The sequence below is a fragment of the Chiloscyllium punctatum genome, chromosome 17 (assembly GCF_047496795.1).
Source record: "Chiloscyllium punctatum isolate Juve2018m chromosome 17, sChiPun1.3, whole genome shotgun sequence".
NCBI lineage: Eukaryota > Metazoa > Chordata > Chondrichthyes > Orectolobiformes > Hemiscylliidae > Chiloscyllium > Chiloscyllium punctatum.
In genome coordinates this window covers 71,420,106-71,435,770 of record NC_092755.1, presented here as the reverse complement: position 1 = coordinate 71,435,770, position 15,665 = coordinate 71,420,106, and the positions used below count along the sequence as shown (strand labels likewise).

General features: G+C 44.0%; 2 protein-coding genes across 5 annotated transcripts in view; one reads left to right on the top strand and one right to left on the bottom strand.

Annotated features, from left to right (window-relative positions):
* The window catches only part of glt1d1 (glycosyltransferase 1 domain containing 1), a 99,058-nt gene extending 92,257 nt beyond the window's left edge, over positions 1 to 6,801 (bottom strand). For 2 of the 4 annotated variants that reach the window (XM_072587402.1, XM_072587403.1), the window contains exon 1: positions 6,451 to 6,709. In XM_072587402.1, coding sequence (XP_072443503.1) covers positions 6,451 to 6,614 — 164 coding nt within the window. In that variant the 5' untranslated portion in view covers positions 6,615 to 6,709. The other 2 variants (XM_072587401.1, XM_072587400.1) reach the window with 2 other exon arrangements.
* A 1,380-nt stretch (positions 6,802 to 8,181) lies between these two features.
* slc15a4 (solute carrier family 15 member 4) overlaps positions 8,182 to 15,665 on the top strand; it is a 71,557-nt gene continuing 64,073 nt past the window's right edge. The window contains exons 1-2 of the mRNA XM_072587398.1: positions 8,182 to 8,915; positions 14,625 to 14,917. Coding sequence (XP_072443499.1) covers positions 8,358 to 8,915; positions 14,625 to 14,917 — 851 coding nt within the window. The 5' untranslated portion in view covers positions 8,182 to 8,357. The remainder of the gene's footprint in view (positions 8,916 to 14,624; positions 14,918 to 15,665) is intronic.

The window sequence follows — 15,665 nt, the reverse complement described above, 5'->3', positions numbered from 1 at the left end:
CTCCTGCTGTGACTCTGGTTCCAGCCCGGCCCATGCAGGATCTAGCTGCAACTCGCTTCTGGCACTTGGCCCACGCATGCTCTGCTCCCATGTTGGCTGTAACTCAGCTCCTGGATTGGTCTTGCACTCTCTATTCTCCATTCCTCCCCAGTTAGGGTACTATTGCTGGAATGTCGTCAGGACCCATAAACTTTACAGTTTCCTGTTGCTTCAGTAAGCTCTCGATAACAGGTCAGCAAATTGAATTGCCTGATGACTGGCATCTTTGATGCTGGGGATATCAGGAGGGGACTGAGATTGATTGTTGAAAATGCTTCATTTTTGGCTTTTGCACTAATAAACCCACCCCATCATTGAACATGGGGACTTGTGTGGGGCCTCCTCATCCAGTGATTTCATTAATTGCTGATCGCCAATCATTTCTGGGTATGGCAAGACTGCAAGCTTAGATCTGATCCAATGCTTGCAGAATCACTTAGCTATGTCTTTGGAGTCATTCATGGTATGTTGAAATCACTGGCTGAGCCAGGAGTTATTGCCCATTCCTTATTGCCCTTGAGAAGGTGGTGTTGAGCTGATTTCTTGAACTACTGCAGTCATGTGGTGTAGGTAGATCCAAAATGCCATTACGGTGAAAGTTGCAGGATTTTGACCCAGCGTTGTCATTGATCACCAACATGCTGTTTGGCACACAGGTCCAGTGTTTAGCTTCATCAGGCTGACACCTCATTTTCAGCTTTCGTAAGTGTTGCTCCTGGCTTGTTCTTTTGCACTGTGCATTGAACTGCTTGACTTGATGGCAATGGCAGAGTGGGGGATATGCCAGGCCCTGATGTTACAGGTTACATTTGATTATAATTCTCCTGGTGCTAATCACCCAAAGTGCCTTGCGGATGCTTGGTCTGGAATTGCTAGATCTATTCAAAGTCTGTGCCATTAATCACAATGGATAGCATCCTCAATTTGAAGATGGGAATTTGTCTCCCCGAGGGCTATGTGATCCAAACAATACAAAATACTTTTATTTCCATTACTTGACAAGTCCAAATACCATATATGTGAACATAAATAGAAGGCAATACTACCATGACTGCATTGTCTAACAAACAGGTTAGTGAGAATGTAAAAGTAGCTGCAAAAATAACCAAAACTATACTGAGGTTTGGAGTAGAGTGGTCCGAACAGAACCCAAGTCAGGCTTCAGTATTCAAGTTACTGATAAGTGCAATGTGATAGCACTGTTGATGGCATCGAACAAAGTTTTAAGGATGGAAAATAGATTGATGGGATGATAATTGTCTGAATTGTATTTGTCCTGTTATTTGCAGACAAAATATGGCTGAACAAGTTGCAATTTCCTAGGTAGATGCCAGGATTGTACCTTTAGTGAGATAGCTTAGTCTGCAACATGGTTTGTTCTTCAATTCATCAACAGACAAACCACATGGAGGCCCAAAGCCTCCACTGTATTGAGTGAACTGAATGGCCTTAAGACTAGCTACTGTAATGGTAGGACTTGAAGAAGGTTGAGATGAATTGTCTTGAGGTTATGAAAGCTGCTATACAATTGAAAGTTCTACCTTTTATTTAAATTTACTGACATTACCAGTCTTCAAATGAACAAACATTTCTCTCATGGTGAACTACTAACTCGTCCTCATCTTGCCTTTCCTCTCCAGAGTATATGAATGTATTGTTGCCACTCTAGTCCAAGTGAACCCTTAACACCATGTTTTGATATCTTTAATCAGGTCAGGTTTGCAATTTGGTCAGCTGTAATGAAAATCACAAATGCCCCATCCAACATGACTGACAAACATACATAATTATTCCTTGCCCTTCCTGATCAGTAATGTAATACTAAGTAAGTGCCACACTGCCGGACGGGTGTATTGAGGGAGCATTGTATTGTCAGAAGTGTAGTATATTGGGCATGTTGCACTGTTCCAATATTGCAGGTGCACTGCACTGTTGGAAGGATAATAACAAGACTTGGGATTTGAATGACAATAGCCTTTGCTCTCCCAACATTTAACTGGAAGAAAATCCGACACTGACATCTCAAAAGAACTTAAAACATCTGTAGAGGGTTGCGTGGTTCAAAATCATGGGATCATTCATCAGGCAAGTTAGGTGGGATTGGTCGTATGATGCAAGTGGTAATATTTAAGGAAGTGATCAGAAATAATCTCCTGTAAAGGGTTAAAAATCACTCAACACCATATTATTGTTCAACAGGTTTATTTGGAATGCTTTCGGAGAGCTGCTCCTTCATTGTGGGGCAGGATCATAGGATACAGAACATATAGTAAAAGATCAAAGCGTCATACAACTGATGCAATATATCAGAGTCATAGAGATGTACAACATGGAAACAGACCATTCGGTCCAACCCGTCCATGCCAACCAGATATCCCAACCCAATCTAGTGCCACCTGCCAGCACCCGGCCCATACCCCTCCAAACCCTTCCTATTCATATACCCATCCAAATGCCTCTTCAATGTTGCAATTGTACCAGCCTCCACCACATCCTCTGGCAGCTCATTCCATACACGAACCACCCTCTGCGTGAAGAAATTGCCCCTTAGGTCTCTTTTATATCTTTCCCCTCTCACCCTAAACCTATGCCCTCTAGTTCTGGACTCCCCGACCCCAGGGAAAAGACTTGTGTCTATTTATCCTATCCATGCCCCTCATAATTGTGTATACCTCTATAAGGTCAGCCCTCAGCCTCCAACACTCCAGGGAAAACAGCCCCAGCCTGTTCAGCCTCTCCCTATAGCTCAAATCCTCCAACCCTGGCAACATCCTTGTAAATCTTTTCTGAACCCTTTCAAGTTTCACAACATCGGGTTGGGCCGAAGGGTCTATTTCCATGCTGTACGTCTCTATGACTCCATAACATCTTTCCGATAAGAAGGAGACCAGAATTGCACACAATATTCCAACAGTGGCCTAACCAATGTCCTGTTCAGCCGCAACATGACCTCCCAACTCCTGTACTCAATACTCGGACCAATAAAGGAAAGCATACCAAATGCCTTCTTCACTATCCTATTTACCTGCGACTCCACTTTCAAGGAGCTGTGAACCTGCATTCCAAGGTCTCTTTGTTCAGCAACACTTTCTTGGATCTTACCATTAAGTGTATAAGTCCTGTTAAGATTTGCTTTCCCAAAATGCAGCACCTCGCATTTATCTGAATTAAACTCCATCTGCCACTTCTCAGCCCACTGGCCCATCTGGTCCAGATCCTGTTGTAATCGGAGGTAACCCTCAGATTAGTGTGTGTCTGAGAGGGAGCATGCATGTGAGAGGGGGGTCTGCGTGTGTGTGATCGTGTCTAAGAGTGTGTGTGTACGTTTGCGTATAGTATAGTGGGGTCACCCGTAGCGTGACATGGTCCCAAGATCCTGGTTGAGGTCATTCTCATGGGTACCAAACTTGGTTAATAGCCTCTGCTTGGTGATTCTGCGTTGTTGCATATCCTGAATCCCGCTTTGGAGGACGGTTACCTGAAGATCCGAGGCCAAATATCCTTGACCGCTGAAGTGCTCCCCGACTGGGAGAGAACATCCATATGGTGACTATGGCATGGTGTCCATTCATCAGTTATTGTAGCGTTTGCTAGGTCTCACGTGTTGTTCCCACGTGTAATAGAACATAGAACAATACAGCACAGAACAGGCCCTTTGGCTCACGATGTTATGCCGAACATTTGTCCTAGCTTAAGCACCTATCCATGTACCTTTCCAATTGCCGCTTAAAGGTCACGAATGATTCTGACTCTGCCACTCCCACAGGCAACGCATTCCATGCCCCCACCACTCTCTGGGTAAAGGACCTACCCCTGACAACCCCCCTATACCTTTCACCCTTCACCTTAAATTTATGTCCCCTTGTAACACTCTGTTGTACCCAGGGAAAAAGTCTCTGACTGTCTACTCTATCTATTCCCCTGATTATCTTATAAACCTCTATCAAGTCACCCGTCATCCTTCGCCGTTCCAATGAGAAAAGGCCTAGCACTCTCAACCTATCCTCGTACGACCTATTCTCCATTCCAGGCAACATCCTGGTAAATCTTCTCTGCACCCTCTCCAAAGCTTCCACATCTTTCCTAAAATGAGGCGACCAGAACTGCACACAGTACTCCAAACGTGGCCTTACCAAGGTCCTGTTCAGCTGCAACATCACTTCACGACTCTTGAATTCAATCCTTCTGCTAATGTACGCTAATACACCATAGGCCTTCTTACTAGCTCTATCCACCTGAGTGGCAACTTTCAAAGAGCTATGAACATAGACCCCAAGATCCCTCTGCTCCTCCACCTTACTAAGAACCCTATCGTTAACCCAGTATTCCGCTTTCTTATTTGTCCTTCCAAAATGGACAAACTCACACTTGACAGGGTTGAACTCCATTTGCCACTCTTCAGCCCAGCTCTGTATCAAATCTAAGTCCCTTTGCAGCCGACAACAGCCCTCCTCATTATCCACAACTCCACCAATCTTCGTATCGTCTGTAAGTTTACTGACCCACCCTTCGACTCCCTCTTCCAAGTCATTAATAAACATTACAAACAGCAGAGGACCCAGAACTGATCCCTGCGGAACTCCACTTGTACCTGAGCTCCAAGCTGAATATTTACCATCTACCATCACTCTCTGACTTCGACCGGTTAGCCAGTTCTCTATCCAACTGGCCAAGTTTCCCACTATCCCATGCCTCCTGACTTTCTGCATAAACCTACCATGGGGAACATTATCAAATGCCTTACTAAAATCCATGTACACTACATCCACAGCTCTACCCTCATCCACATGCTTGGTCACCTCCTCAAAGAATTCAATAAGACTTGTAAGGCAAGACCTACCCATCACAAATCCGTGCTGGCTGTCCCTAATCAAGCAGTGTCTTTCCAGATACTCATAAATCCTATCCTTCAGTACCTTTTCCATTACTTTGCCTACCACCGAAGTAAGACTAACTGGCCTATAATTCCCGGGGTTATCCCTATTCCCTTTTTTGAACAGGGGCACAACATTCGCCACTCTCCAGTCCCCTGGCACCACCCCCCGTTGACAGTGAAGATGAAAAGATCATTGCCAACAGCTCTGCAATTTCCGCTCTTGCTTCCCACATAATCCTAGGATATATCCCGTCAGGCCTGGGGGGACTTGTCTATCCGCAAGTTTTTCAAAATGCCCAACACATCTTCCTTCCTAACAAGTATCTCCTCTAGCTTACCAGTCTGTTTCATACTCTCCTCTTCAACAATACGGTCCCTCTCATTTGTAAATACTGAAGAAAAGTACTCATTCAAGACCTCTCCTATCTCTTCCGACTCAATACACAGTCTCCCACTACTGTCCTTGATCGGACCTACCCTCGTTCTCGTCATTCTCATGTTTCTCACATGTCGACACTCTGCCATGTCTTGCAGTGGTTGCCGTGACAGGGTTGTATGGTTGATGTCCTGAAAGCTGGGCAGTTTGCTGTGAACAATGGTCAGTTTAAGCTTTGACGGTTGGTTAAATGCGAGAATGGAAGCATAAAGATCTTTTCAATGAGGATGAGCACCTTGACAATGTGTTGCAGGCTCCAAAGAACATGGTGTAGTTTCTCCACTCCCAAGAAGTACTAGACAACAAAATGTACACTATCGATCATATCCCCATGTCTGCCTCCTGAGGAGGTCCTCGCGGTTTCTTGCTGTGGCATGTCAGAACTGGCAATCGATGAGTTGAGCGTTGTATCCTGTTCTTATAAAGGCGTCCTTCAGTACCTTCAGATATCTGGGATTTACATATTAATGAATCGAAACCTGCAACCCAAGTGATTAAAAACTTAACAGCAATCTAGGTTTGTTCAATACATTGCATCAGTTGTATGACACTTTGATCTTTTACTATACATTCTGTGACCTATGATCCTACTCCACTAGTTACCTAACAAAGGAGCAGCTCTCTGAAAGCTTGTACATCCAAATAAACCTGTTGGACTGCAACCTGGTGTTGTGTGATTTCCAACTTTGCCCACCCCAGTCCAACAGGGGCACCTTCACATCCTCCAAAGGGGGCATAGGTCATGACATGTGGGTGGTTATGGATGTGAATTCACACAGATGAAATGTGCAGACATGAGGAAGCAGCATTTTTCAGCCACATCAATGCAATGCAATTACTCACAACAATACAGAAAATAAAAGGCGCCTTATTCTCCAGTGAATTGGAGGGAAATTTTCTCAGTCCTCTCCTACGTTTCCCACATGCTGTCGGATGTTCAGAGGTACCTCAATATTAAATTACTGCTAACGCAAAGCTCGATGAACTCTATGGAGACCAGTCAACATTGCGTGAGAAGGGCTCAGTAGTGAGGCCGGGACACGGTGTGCTGCCTGGCGGGGGGGCGGGCGGGGGGACTCGGGCCATCGGTGAGCCTCACCTTATTCTTTGAGCCGTCGTCCTGTTCCCAGTCGGGAGACTGAGGGGGGCGAGAAAGAGCAACTTCATCCCGAGCTGCTGACTGAAGCCACGCGGGGGGTGGGGGGGGGCAAATGAACAAACCCACACCCGGACCGACCGACCACTTGGTGCTCGGTGACACATCCAGCGGCGCCCGAGGCCAGGGCCCGGCCCAGCCCAGCCCCCTCCCACGAACCAGCCCCACAGCCGGGCAGCTGTCCAACTGAAGGCGGGGAAACCTGACACCAAACACCGACCTGACAGCTACCCCGCAACATGGCGGGCTAATCAATAGCGAGCTTCCATTCACGGCGATGACCGAGACGCCGAGGGGAACCCAACACAAAACATTAATAATTAATTCAATAAATAAATAACAGCCGCGGGGGCGGTATCCGAGCTGTGATCGACAACCCAGCTGTCCAATTGCGGCCCATCGCCGTATTGACCAATGAACGCAGATCGGATTGGAGTTTGGCCCAATAGTGAGGAGCTCTCGTTTCTGACCAATGGGAAGTAGCGTCCTTTGTTCCTAGTAGCCAATGGAAAAGGGTCATTCGGTTTCTGACCAATAGGAAGTAGATGGCTGTGGGTGTATTAGCCAATGGGTACAGTCCTGGAGCAGAGTCAATGTTAGCTCTCGAAATTGAATAAAGATTTGTGCACTTTGTGTCTTTCACTGTGTCTCACATCTACACACACACACACCATGGGTGCTGGGGAATAAAAATAAGCACTACCGCACTTAGGCGGTAGTGTGGGGGTTTAAAAAAAATATATATAACCAGGAAAAAAAATATGATTATACAAAATAAAAAAAAGAAAATCAATGTTAGCTCTCTCCTCGCATTTTTTGTGGATCTGCTGAGTTTCTCTAGTACTTTCTGATGTTATCGGTTTCAGATCTGCACTTCTCTTGTTTTAATATTTTTCTTTAACGGGCGGTGTTGCGGGCTGTATGGTTAGCATTGCTACCTCAGAGCGCCGCGGGCCTGGGTTCAGTTCTCAGCCTGGGCTGATTGTGGAGTTCGCAAATTCTCCCCATGTCCGCGGAGGTTTCCTCCCTCAGTCCAAAGCTGTGCAGGTTAGGGCCGATTGGCCGTGCCACGTGATGTCCAGGGACAGGGTTAGCCATGTTAAATGGGGTTGGGATGCTCTTCGGAGGTCGGTGTAGAGTCGACAGTCCCAACTTTCACTGCTGTGGGGATCCTATGATTATAAGGGATACACTCATGATTTGGAGATGCCGGTGTTGGACTGGGGTGTACAAAGTGAAAAATCACACAACACCAGGTTATAGTCCAACAGATTTAATTGGAAGCACGAGCTGTTGGGCTATAACCTGGTGTTTTGTGATTTTTTTTAACTTTGTACGTTCCAGTCCAACACCGGTATCTCCAAATTATAGTCCCACAGGTTTATGTGGAGACACTCGCCGTCGGAGCCAAGTGCAATGGTTTCTGACCAATAGGGCATGAATGGTGTATTATCCAATCGCAAAGGGCCGCTGTCTTTGACCAATGGAAAGCAGGGTCTGTGGACGGTTAGCCAATAGGTAGAGGGAAACTGTTTTCAACCAATGGGAATCTTATAAAGTGGAAGAGTTAGCCAATGGGAATGGTATAGACGTTTCAACCGACGGACGTGGTGGTGTTTCTGACCAATGGGTGCAGCCCACGGGTGGTTACCCCGGTTACGGTTGCTGAGTGGAGAGGTCATGACCCCAGGCCTATTTCCCCTCAGTGGCCTGTGGGCAGGTTGTGTGTTGGAGCGGGGTTTTGTTTATCATGACGCTGTGTTTTCCTCAGAGACCCGTGATCGGCGAGCGAGCGACCTGAGGCCGTCTGACGGGTCCCGAATTAAGAGCAGCCAAGTTTTATCGGAGCTATGGAGAGCCCCCAGGTTGACGAGAGGACTCCCCTGCTGCCGGACAGCCGCTTCACGCCGGCCGCTTCTGCCTTCCAGGGCCGGCGGCTGGCCTGCGCCGCCGTCTTGGTCACCGAGTCCCTGGAAAGGGTGGCGTTTTACGGCATCACCTGCGGCCTGGTGCTTTTCCTCAACAGCGAGCCGTACGACTGGCTGGGACCGCAGTCGGGTCAGACTCTGCTGCTTTTCATGGGCATTACTTACTTCATCTCTCCCTTCGGGGGTTGGCTGGCCGACGCCTGTTTGGGCAGGTTCCCCACCATCCTCCTGAGTATGATCCTCTATCTGGTCGGGATGATGCTTTTCCCCTTCATTGCGTGGGATCGGACTCGCCGCCGCCTCTGTGGAGAGCTGGAGTTCTATCCTATTGTGGACCCCCAGTGTTTCCACAACAGCTCCCGTGCTTGCTCACTTGGCAGAAATAGCTATTGCACACCGGCCATCTATTCGGGACTGGTGCTTGTCGCCCTTGGTGTAGGATCTGTGAAAGCGAATATCACTCCTTTTGGTGCTGATCAGGTAGAGCATTCTTTTTTTCTAGGTACTTCCGAAAACTGCGAAGCTGCGCACGTTGCCGCGATCGACGCATTTATCATTCCCACTATTCGCATTGTAACTTTTTTAAAATGTGAAATATGGCCCATCTTCGAACAAAATAGAGAAGTGATAAAAGCAAATTACTGCGGATGCTGGAATCTGAAACCAAAAGAGAAAATGCTGGAAAATCTCAGCAGGTCTGGCAGCATCTGTAAGGAGAGAAAATAGCTGACGTTTCGAGTCTAACTGACCCTTTGTCAAAGCTTTGACAAAGGGTGAGTTAGACTGGAAACATTAGCTCTTTTATCTCCTTACAGATGCTGCCAGCCCTGCTGAGATTTTCCAGCATTTTCTCGCAAAATAGGGAAGTGCCTCTTTTGCCTAGAGGGCACTTGCAGCCAAATCATTGCGATTTTTCGGTTAAATCCATTTAAAGCCTCCCAAATTTCATGACGTTATGGAGTGTACTAATTTGTGCAAGTAATGTGGTAACTTACAGTAACCATTTGGTTAGACGATTAAAATAACAACATGGCTGCAAATTGTTGAATTAATATGACTTCAATTAAAACTTGTTGACTTTAGAAGTTAGCTTATGAAAATACCTTTTTTTTGAGGGAAAGAATATAATTTCATGAAATGTGTTTGATGTTTTGACTTCAGCAAAATCAACAGATATGCTGAGATTTTTTTGTCTCAGATTTACAGCACCTGCAATTCTTTAAGACAATTGGCTTGTTTGGGGTCAGCCAGGGGGAAAAAAAAATATTTTGCCAGGAAATGTGATATACGTGAGCACACTTGTTTTTTCCTTTGTGAAGACCTCTTCTCACTAACAAGCCCTTGCAATTGGCTTTCAATTAACATGTTACTTATAATCTGAAGTACTGTACTTAATAGACTCTACTGTTTACTTTGTAAAACCGGAATAATTTCTTCAGGCTGATATGGAAGTTTAAACTTCTAATTTTGAATTCACAAATTTATTTTAAAGGAAAACAACTAAATAAGGTTTTAATAAGAAACCTGTGATTTGTTTTTCAGGCTTGCCTTTTCCTAATTTGCCTTTTTGGTTGCTGTAACTATCTTTAAAGCATTATATAATTTCCAGTGGTATTAAAGCATGTATCTTGGGAAGAAAGTACTTTCCAGCTGTTGGAATGTACTGATCTTATGATTGTCACATGCTCAACTTGGTTGTCATGTGTTCTGAATCCTTTGCTTGCAGTGAGTAAGACTGACTCCTTTCTTCAAAAGAAGAAAATTATGTCATGTGTTTCGAATGAACAAAAACACGGTTGTAATATGTAGGTTCGACACTTCGTCACAAAATGTCACAAGTGGCTGCAGGGCATTCTGTAAGGGAGTATGGGCAGCCAGTAGTAGTGATCCATTTTAGGACCAATGACATTGGAAGAAAGAGAAATAAGGTTCTTTAAGTAAACTTTAGGTGGTTAACAAGTAAATGGGCAAGGAGAGCTCCAGAGGTTGTAATCTCTGGATTACTCCTGATGTCATATAGTGAATAATGCAATAGAAGGATGGAGTTACTAATCGAATAAGCAGCCTTCAACATCGATAAATCTGCAGCTGTAAATATGATATATCTTAGGTTGTTGAGGGAGGCAAGAGAAAAGATATCAGCAGCCCTGGCAGTAGTCTTTAAATTCTCTCTGGCCATCTGTGAGGTGCCAGAGCACTGCTAACATTGTCCCATTGTTTAAAAAAAGGAGCAATGGGTAGACCAGGAAATTACAGGCCAGACAGTTGAACCTTTGGTGATGGGGAAGTTAGTGGAAAGAATTCAAATAAGAGAGTATCTTGGCACTTGGAGAGATATGGGTTAGTCCAGAGTATTTGGAGTCATACAGCGTGGAAACAGACCCTTCGGTCCAACTTGTTCAGGCCCACCAGCCCAATCTAGTCCCATCTGCTAGCATCTGACCCATATCCCTCCAAACCCTTCCTATTCATATACCCATCCAGATGCCTTTTAAATATTGCAATTGTATTAGCCTCCACCACTTCCTCTGGCAGCTCATTCCATACACATACCACCCCCTACATGGAAAACGTTGCCCTTTAGGTCTCTTTTATATCTTTCCCCTCTCACCCTAAACCTATGCCCTCTGGTTTTGGACTCCCCCACCTCATGACCTTAAACCTCTATAAGGTCACCCCTCAGCCTGTGACGTTCCAGGGAAAAAAGCCCTAGCCTATTCAACCTCTCCCTATAGCTGAAATACTCCAACCCTGGCAACATCCTTGTGAAACTTGAAAGGTTCAGAAAAGATTTAAAACATCTTTCCAATAGGAAGGAGACCGGAATTGCACACAATATTCCAACAGTGGCCTAAGAAATGTCCTGTACGGCTGCAACATGACCTCCCAACTCCTGTACTCAATACTCTGACCAATAAAGGAAATCATGCCAAACGCCGCCTTCACTATCCTATCTACCTGCGACTCCACTTTCAAGGAGTTATGAACCTGCACTCCAAGATCTCTTTGTTCAGCAACACTCCCTAGGACCTTACCATGGATTAGTTAATTGTCTATTTAACAAACTTGCTTGAATTGCTTTGGGGATGTAACCAAGAGTGTTGAGGATAATACATTTGCAGTGGTCCATGTGCACTTTAGCTTGCCTTTTTGAAAAGGTTTGTGATGGCAGACTGGTCAAGAAAATTAAAACTTATCCAATCCGAGGCAAAATGACATGTGGATCCAAAATTGGATGAGAGGCAGGAAACAGAGGGTGATGGCTGAAGGATGTTTCTGTGACAGGAAGTCTGTTTCGAGTGGGGTTTCACAGGGATTGCTGTTGGGGCCTTTGCTGTTTATGTGCATTCACAATTTGGACCTAAGTACGAGGGGTATAATCAAGAGCTTTCCTGATAATGTGAGAATTGGTGGGATGGTAAATAGTGAAGAAAGCTGAAAATCTACATCAAGGTACTGTGGTCTGGTCAGCTGGGCAGAGGATTGGCCAATGGAATTCAGTCATGCAGCACGGAAACAGATCCTTCAATCTGGAGAAGTGTGAAATGACAGTGAGTTTTGAGAAGATTTGTAGCTCAGGTTGAGATTCTGGATGTAGGTTTGCTTGCTGAGCTGGAAGGTTCATTTTCAGAAGTTTCCTCACCATGACATTCCAGCCGGAACTCTATCAACAAACACATTGACTTGGATCCCATCTACCACCCCCTGAGAAAAGAACAGGAAATTACATCACCATAGGAAATCATGTCACCACCGGTAATGACATCACCAACCCAAGGAAACCTAAACCTATAAATAGAAAGCAGGAAACGCCAGTAGTACTTCATCCAGAGGCTCACTGAAGATGTTACCTAGTATGGTGATGAAACGTCTGAAAATGAACCTTCCAGCTCCGTGAGCAAACCTACATCCAAGTGTGAAATGATGCAATTTTGGGTGGTCTAACAGGGCAAGAGAATACAGCATGAATGGGGTCCACAGATTTTTGAAGGTAGCAGATTTGGTGAGGTGGTTAAAAAGGCATATGGAATACTTGCCTTTATTAACCAAAACATAACATCCCAAATTTTGTATTCTATGCTGGAACAGTATAAAATGCTAGTTAGGCCTTAACTGATGTTCTGCATGCCCTTCTGGTCACTCCACATTATGCAATATGTGTAATTGCATTGGAGAGGATGAAGAGAAGATTTACTAGGGTGCTGATACTCAAAAGTGAATTACTGTGATGATAGAAATGTGAAATAAAATCTGAAAGTGCTGGGGATAATCAGGTCTAGTAATATTGGTGAAGACAGCAATAGAGTTAGTTTCAAGTCTCGTTTGGAACTGAAAGTAGCTGGAAAATTGTGGGGCTTTTTCTTTCCTTAGATGAAAGGAGGAGCAAGTGGAATAGGTTAAATGCCCAGAATAAAATAGGAAGGTGGTGATAATGGTAAAGGAGAGAGAAAATTTGTCATGGTAAAGTTACCACAGTCTTGCCAGACTGTAGGGCTGCTCTGTCATGAGAGAGAGAGAGAGAGAGCTGGTCGTTATCGTGCCTCATGGGAGAGGTTGATATGGAAAGTCCTTGATGGCAGTCTTATCTGATGTTGGAATTAAATCCATGCTGTAGCTTCACTAACCAGCCATTCTGTCAACTGAGCTAACAAAAGTACTGGGAGCGACACTTTGAATTTGTTATAGGTGGGTGTAAAATGAGGTCAAGGGAAACCTTTTTTTTTCTGGAGGGAGAGGAAGGGAGTAAGGACTGATGTGTGAGAGTTATGTTGGCCATGGTTGAGGGCTGGCAATCATGATGGGAAGTAATCCTTCGTTTGAGCAAAAAGAACATGTTAGAGGTACCTCCAGTGTAGGATGGCATCACTGGAACACATGACTTACACAGATAAACAAAGCAATTGAGTCCTGAAGGAATCAGGATGTGAGATAATATACTTGAGCTAACTGTGAAAGGTGATGAATTTGCAATGGATATTGTTTGCATTCCACCAATGTAGTCAAGGAAAGGAAGAGAAGATTGAGATGGCTTACAAAGCCCTCAAACATTGTGGATCTCTGCCTCTGCTCTCACTACTTCTGCTCCCTCAGAACAGTGATAGGGTCTCCCATGTCCTCACTTTCTACCTTATCCATCATAGGATCTAAGATATTTTGAGATGTGATGAGCCTATGAATAGTGCTGTAGAAATGCAAATCTTGTCTGAATTTGCTTAAAGGCTAACCCTACAAAGAAGTTAGCTTGTTTAGAGATCAAAAGGCTAATCAGTGTGATGGCAGTTGTATTGTTGTTGACATAGTTCTTGATGAATATTTTGTCTTGGTCTTCTCTTTTCTTTCATAAAGACATTGTAATGCGAAAGGTTGTGAAGTAGCAGTATATTTTAAATCAGCATTTACATTACCCTCTGCGTTAGCATCCAAAATCCGATGAGATTGGCATTTTCGGACTAGTTTGTCCAAAGGCAAAGATGATTTGTGAAATTAATTAAAGAATTCCATTGCTGTTTGAATGGAGCTGCAGGTTCTATTACATCCACCTGAGAAGACCAATGAGGCTTTGATTTAAAGTCTCATTAGAAAGATGCCAATTGCAACAATGCAGCACTTTATCAATACTGCACTGACGTGTAAGGCTAGATTGTATGCTTATTTCTATGACATTGGTCAAACGCATGCCCTTCTCTCCCTGAAGTGAGAGTATTATCAACTAGGTGAAAGTGGGTACTGCAGGTGCTGGAGATTTGAGTCAAGATTCAAGTGGTGCTGGAAAAGCACAGCAGGTCAAGCAGCATCCGAGGAACAGGAAAAATCAACATTTCAGGCAAAAGCCTTTCATAAGGAAGGTCTTTTACTCAAAGCATCGGTTTTTTTTCCTGCTCCTCGGATGGTCCCTGACCTGCTGCCCTTTTCCTGCACCATTCTCTAATCCTGACAGAATATTATCAGTTACAGCTATTAGCTTCATGCTTGTCCTAAGAATGTAAAAGGTGAGAAATTGTCAATTAATCCTTAAGATACATTTCAAGAATGAAGGTTTTTAAAGTCATTTTCTGATGTTGTATTAAACTTTTGTATAATATTTTATTGTATATGCATTTCATGTGTTTTGGGTCTGGTGACTACTGCTTGATGGATTGAATGAAGTTTTCATGTAGTGGTACTGAATGCTTATTTTGTTTCGCACAGGTGAAAGACAGAGGTCCTGAAGCTACACGCCGCTTTTTCAACTGGTTCTATTGGTCGATTAATCTGGGTGCTATTGTCTCATTGGGCGGCATATCATATATTCAGCAAAATTGTAGTTTTCTTCTTGGATATGTTATCCCAACAGTTTGTATGGGAATCTCTTTGCTGGTCTTTGCATGTGGCAAATCAGTCTTTATCTCAAAGCCACCTGATGGCAGTTCCTTCTCAGACCTGTTCAAGATTCTTTTTTATTCCTGCTTTTCAAGGAAAGCCAATAGTGACGAAACTACCAGGTAAATGTTGCATGATAAATGTGAGTTTTAAAAAATTGTTTTGATGATATGCTATCTAGCTAGCTGATTTGTTGCCATTAGCACATCAAACATTTTAATTTCCCCTTCCTGTTATACATATTTGTAAGTGCAGAAAGTTTGAAAGTGTTTCTTGCTGAAGCAATACTTTTGTGTAGACTTATAATAGTAACTGGAACTTGTGTATATACCTCCATTGTTGCAACTATTCAGATTTTAAAAGGAAAACTTTTTTTTTAGAGATGCAATTAAATTAGTATTACACGGCAATATTTATTGTATGGATTTTAGGTTGTTAAACCAGACAACACAAAGCTGGGTGGGAGAGTGAGTGTGAGGAGCATGTGGAGATGCTTCAGGGTAATTTAACCAAGTTGCGTGAGTGGATGAATGCATGGCACATGAAGTATAATGTGGATAAATGTGAAATGATCCTCTTTTAGTTGCAAAAACAGAAAAGTGTATTTATTATCTTTAATAGCTTTAGAAGGAGGTGCAACAAGATCTGGTAATATTGTACACTAGTCACTGAAGATACACATGCAGGTGCGTCAGATGGTGAAGACAGTAGGTGGTGTATTCATTTCTAAGCAAGAGAATTTGAGTACAGGAGATGTGATGTCTTCTTTCCTGCAGGTATAGAGGATCTTGGTGTTACTGCAGTTGGAGTGTTATGTACTGTTTTGGTCTCATTCTGAGTAAGGGTGTTCTGGCTATGGAGAGAGGGCGA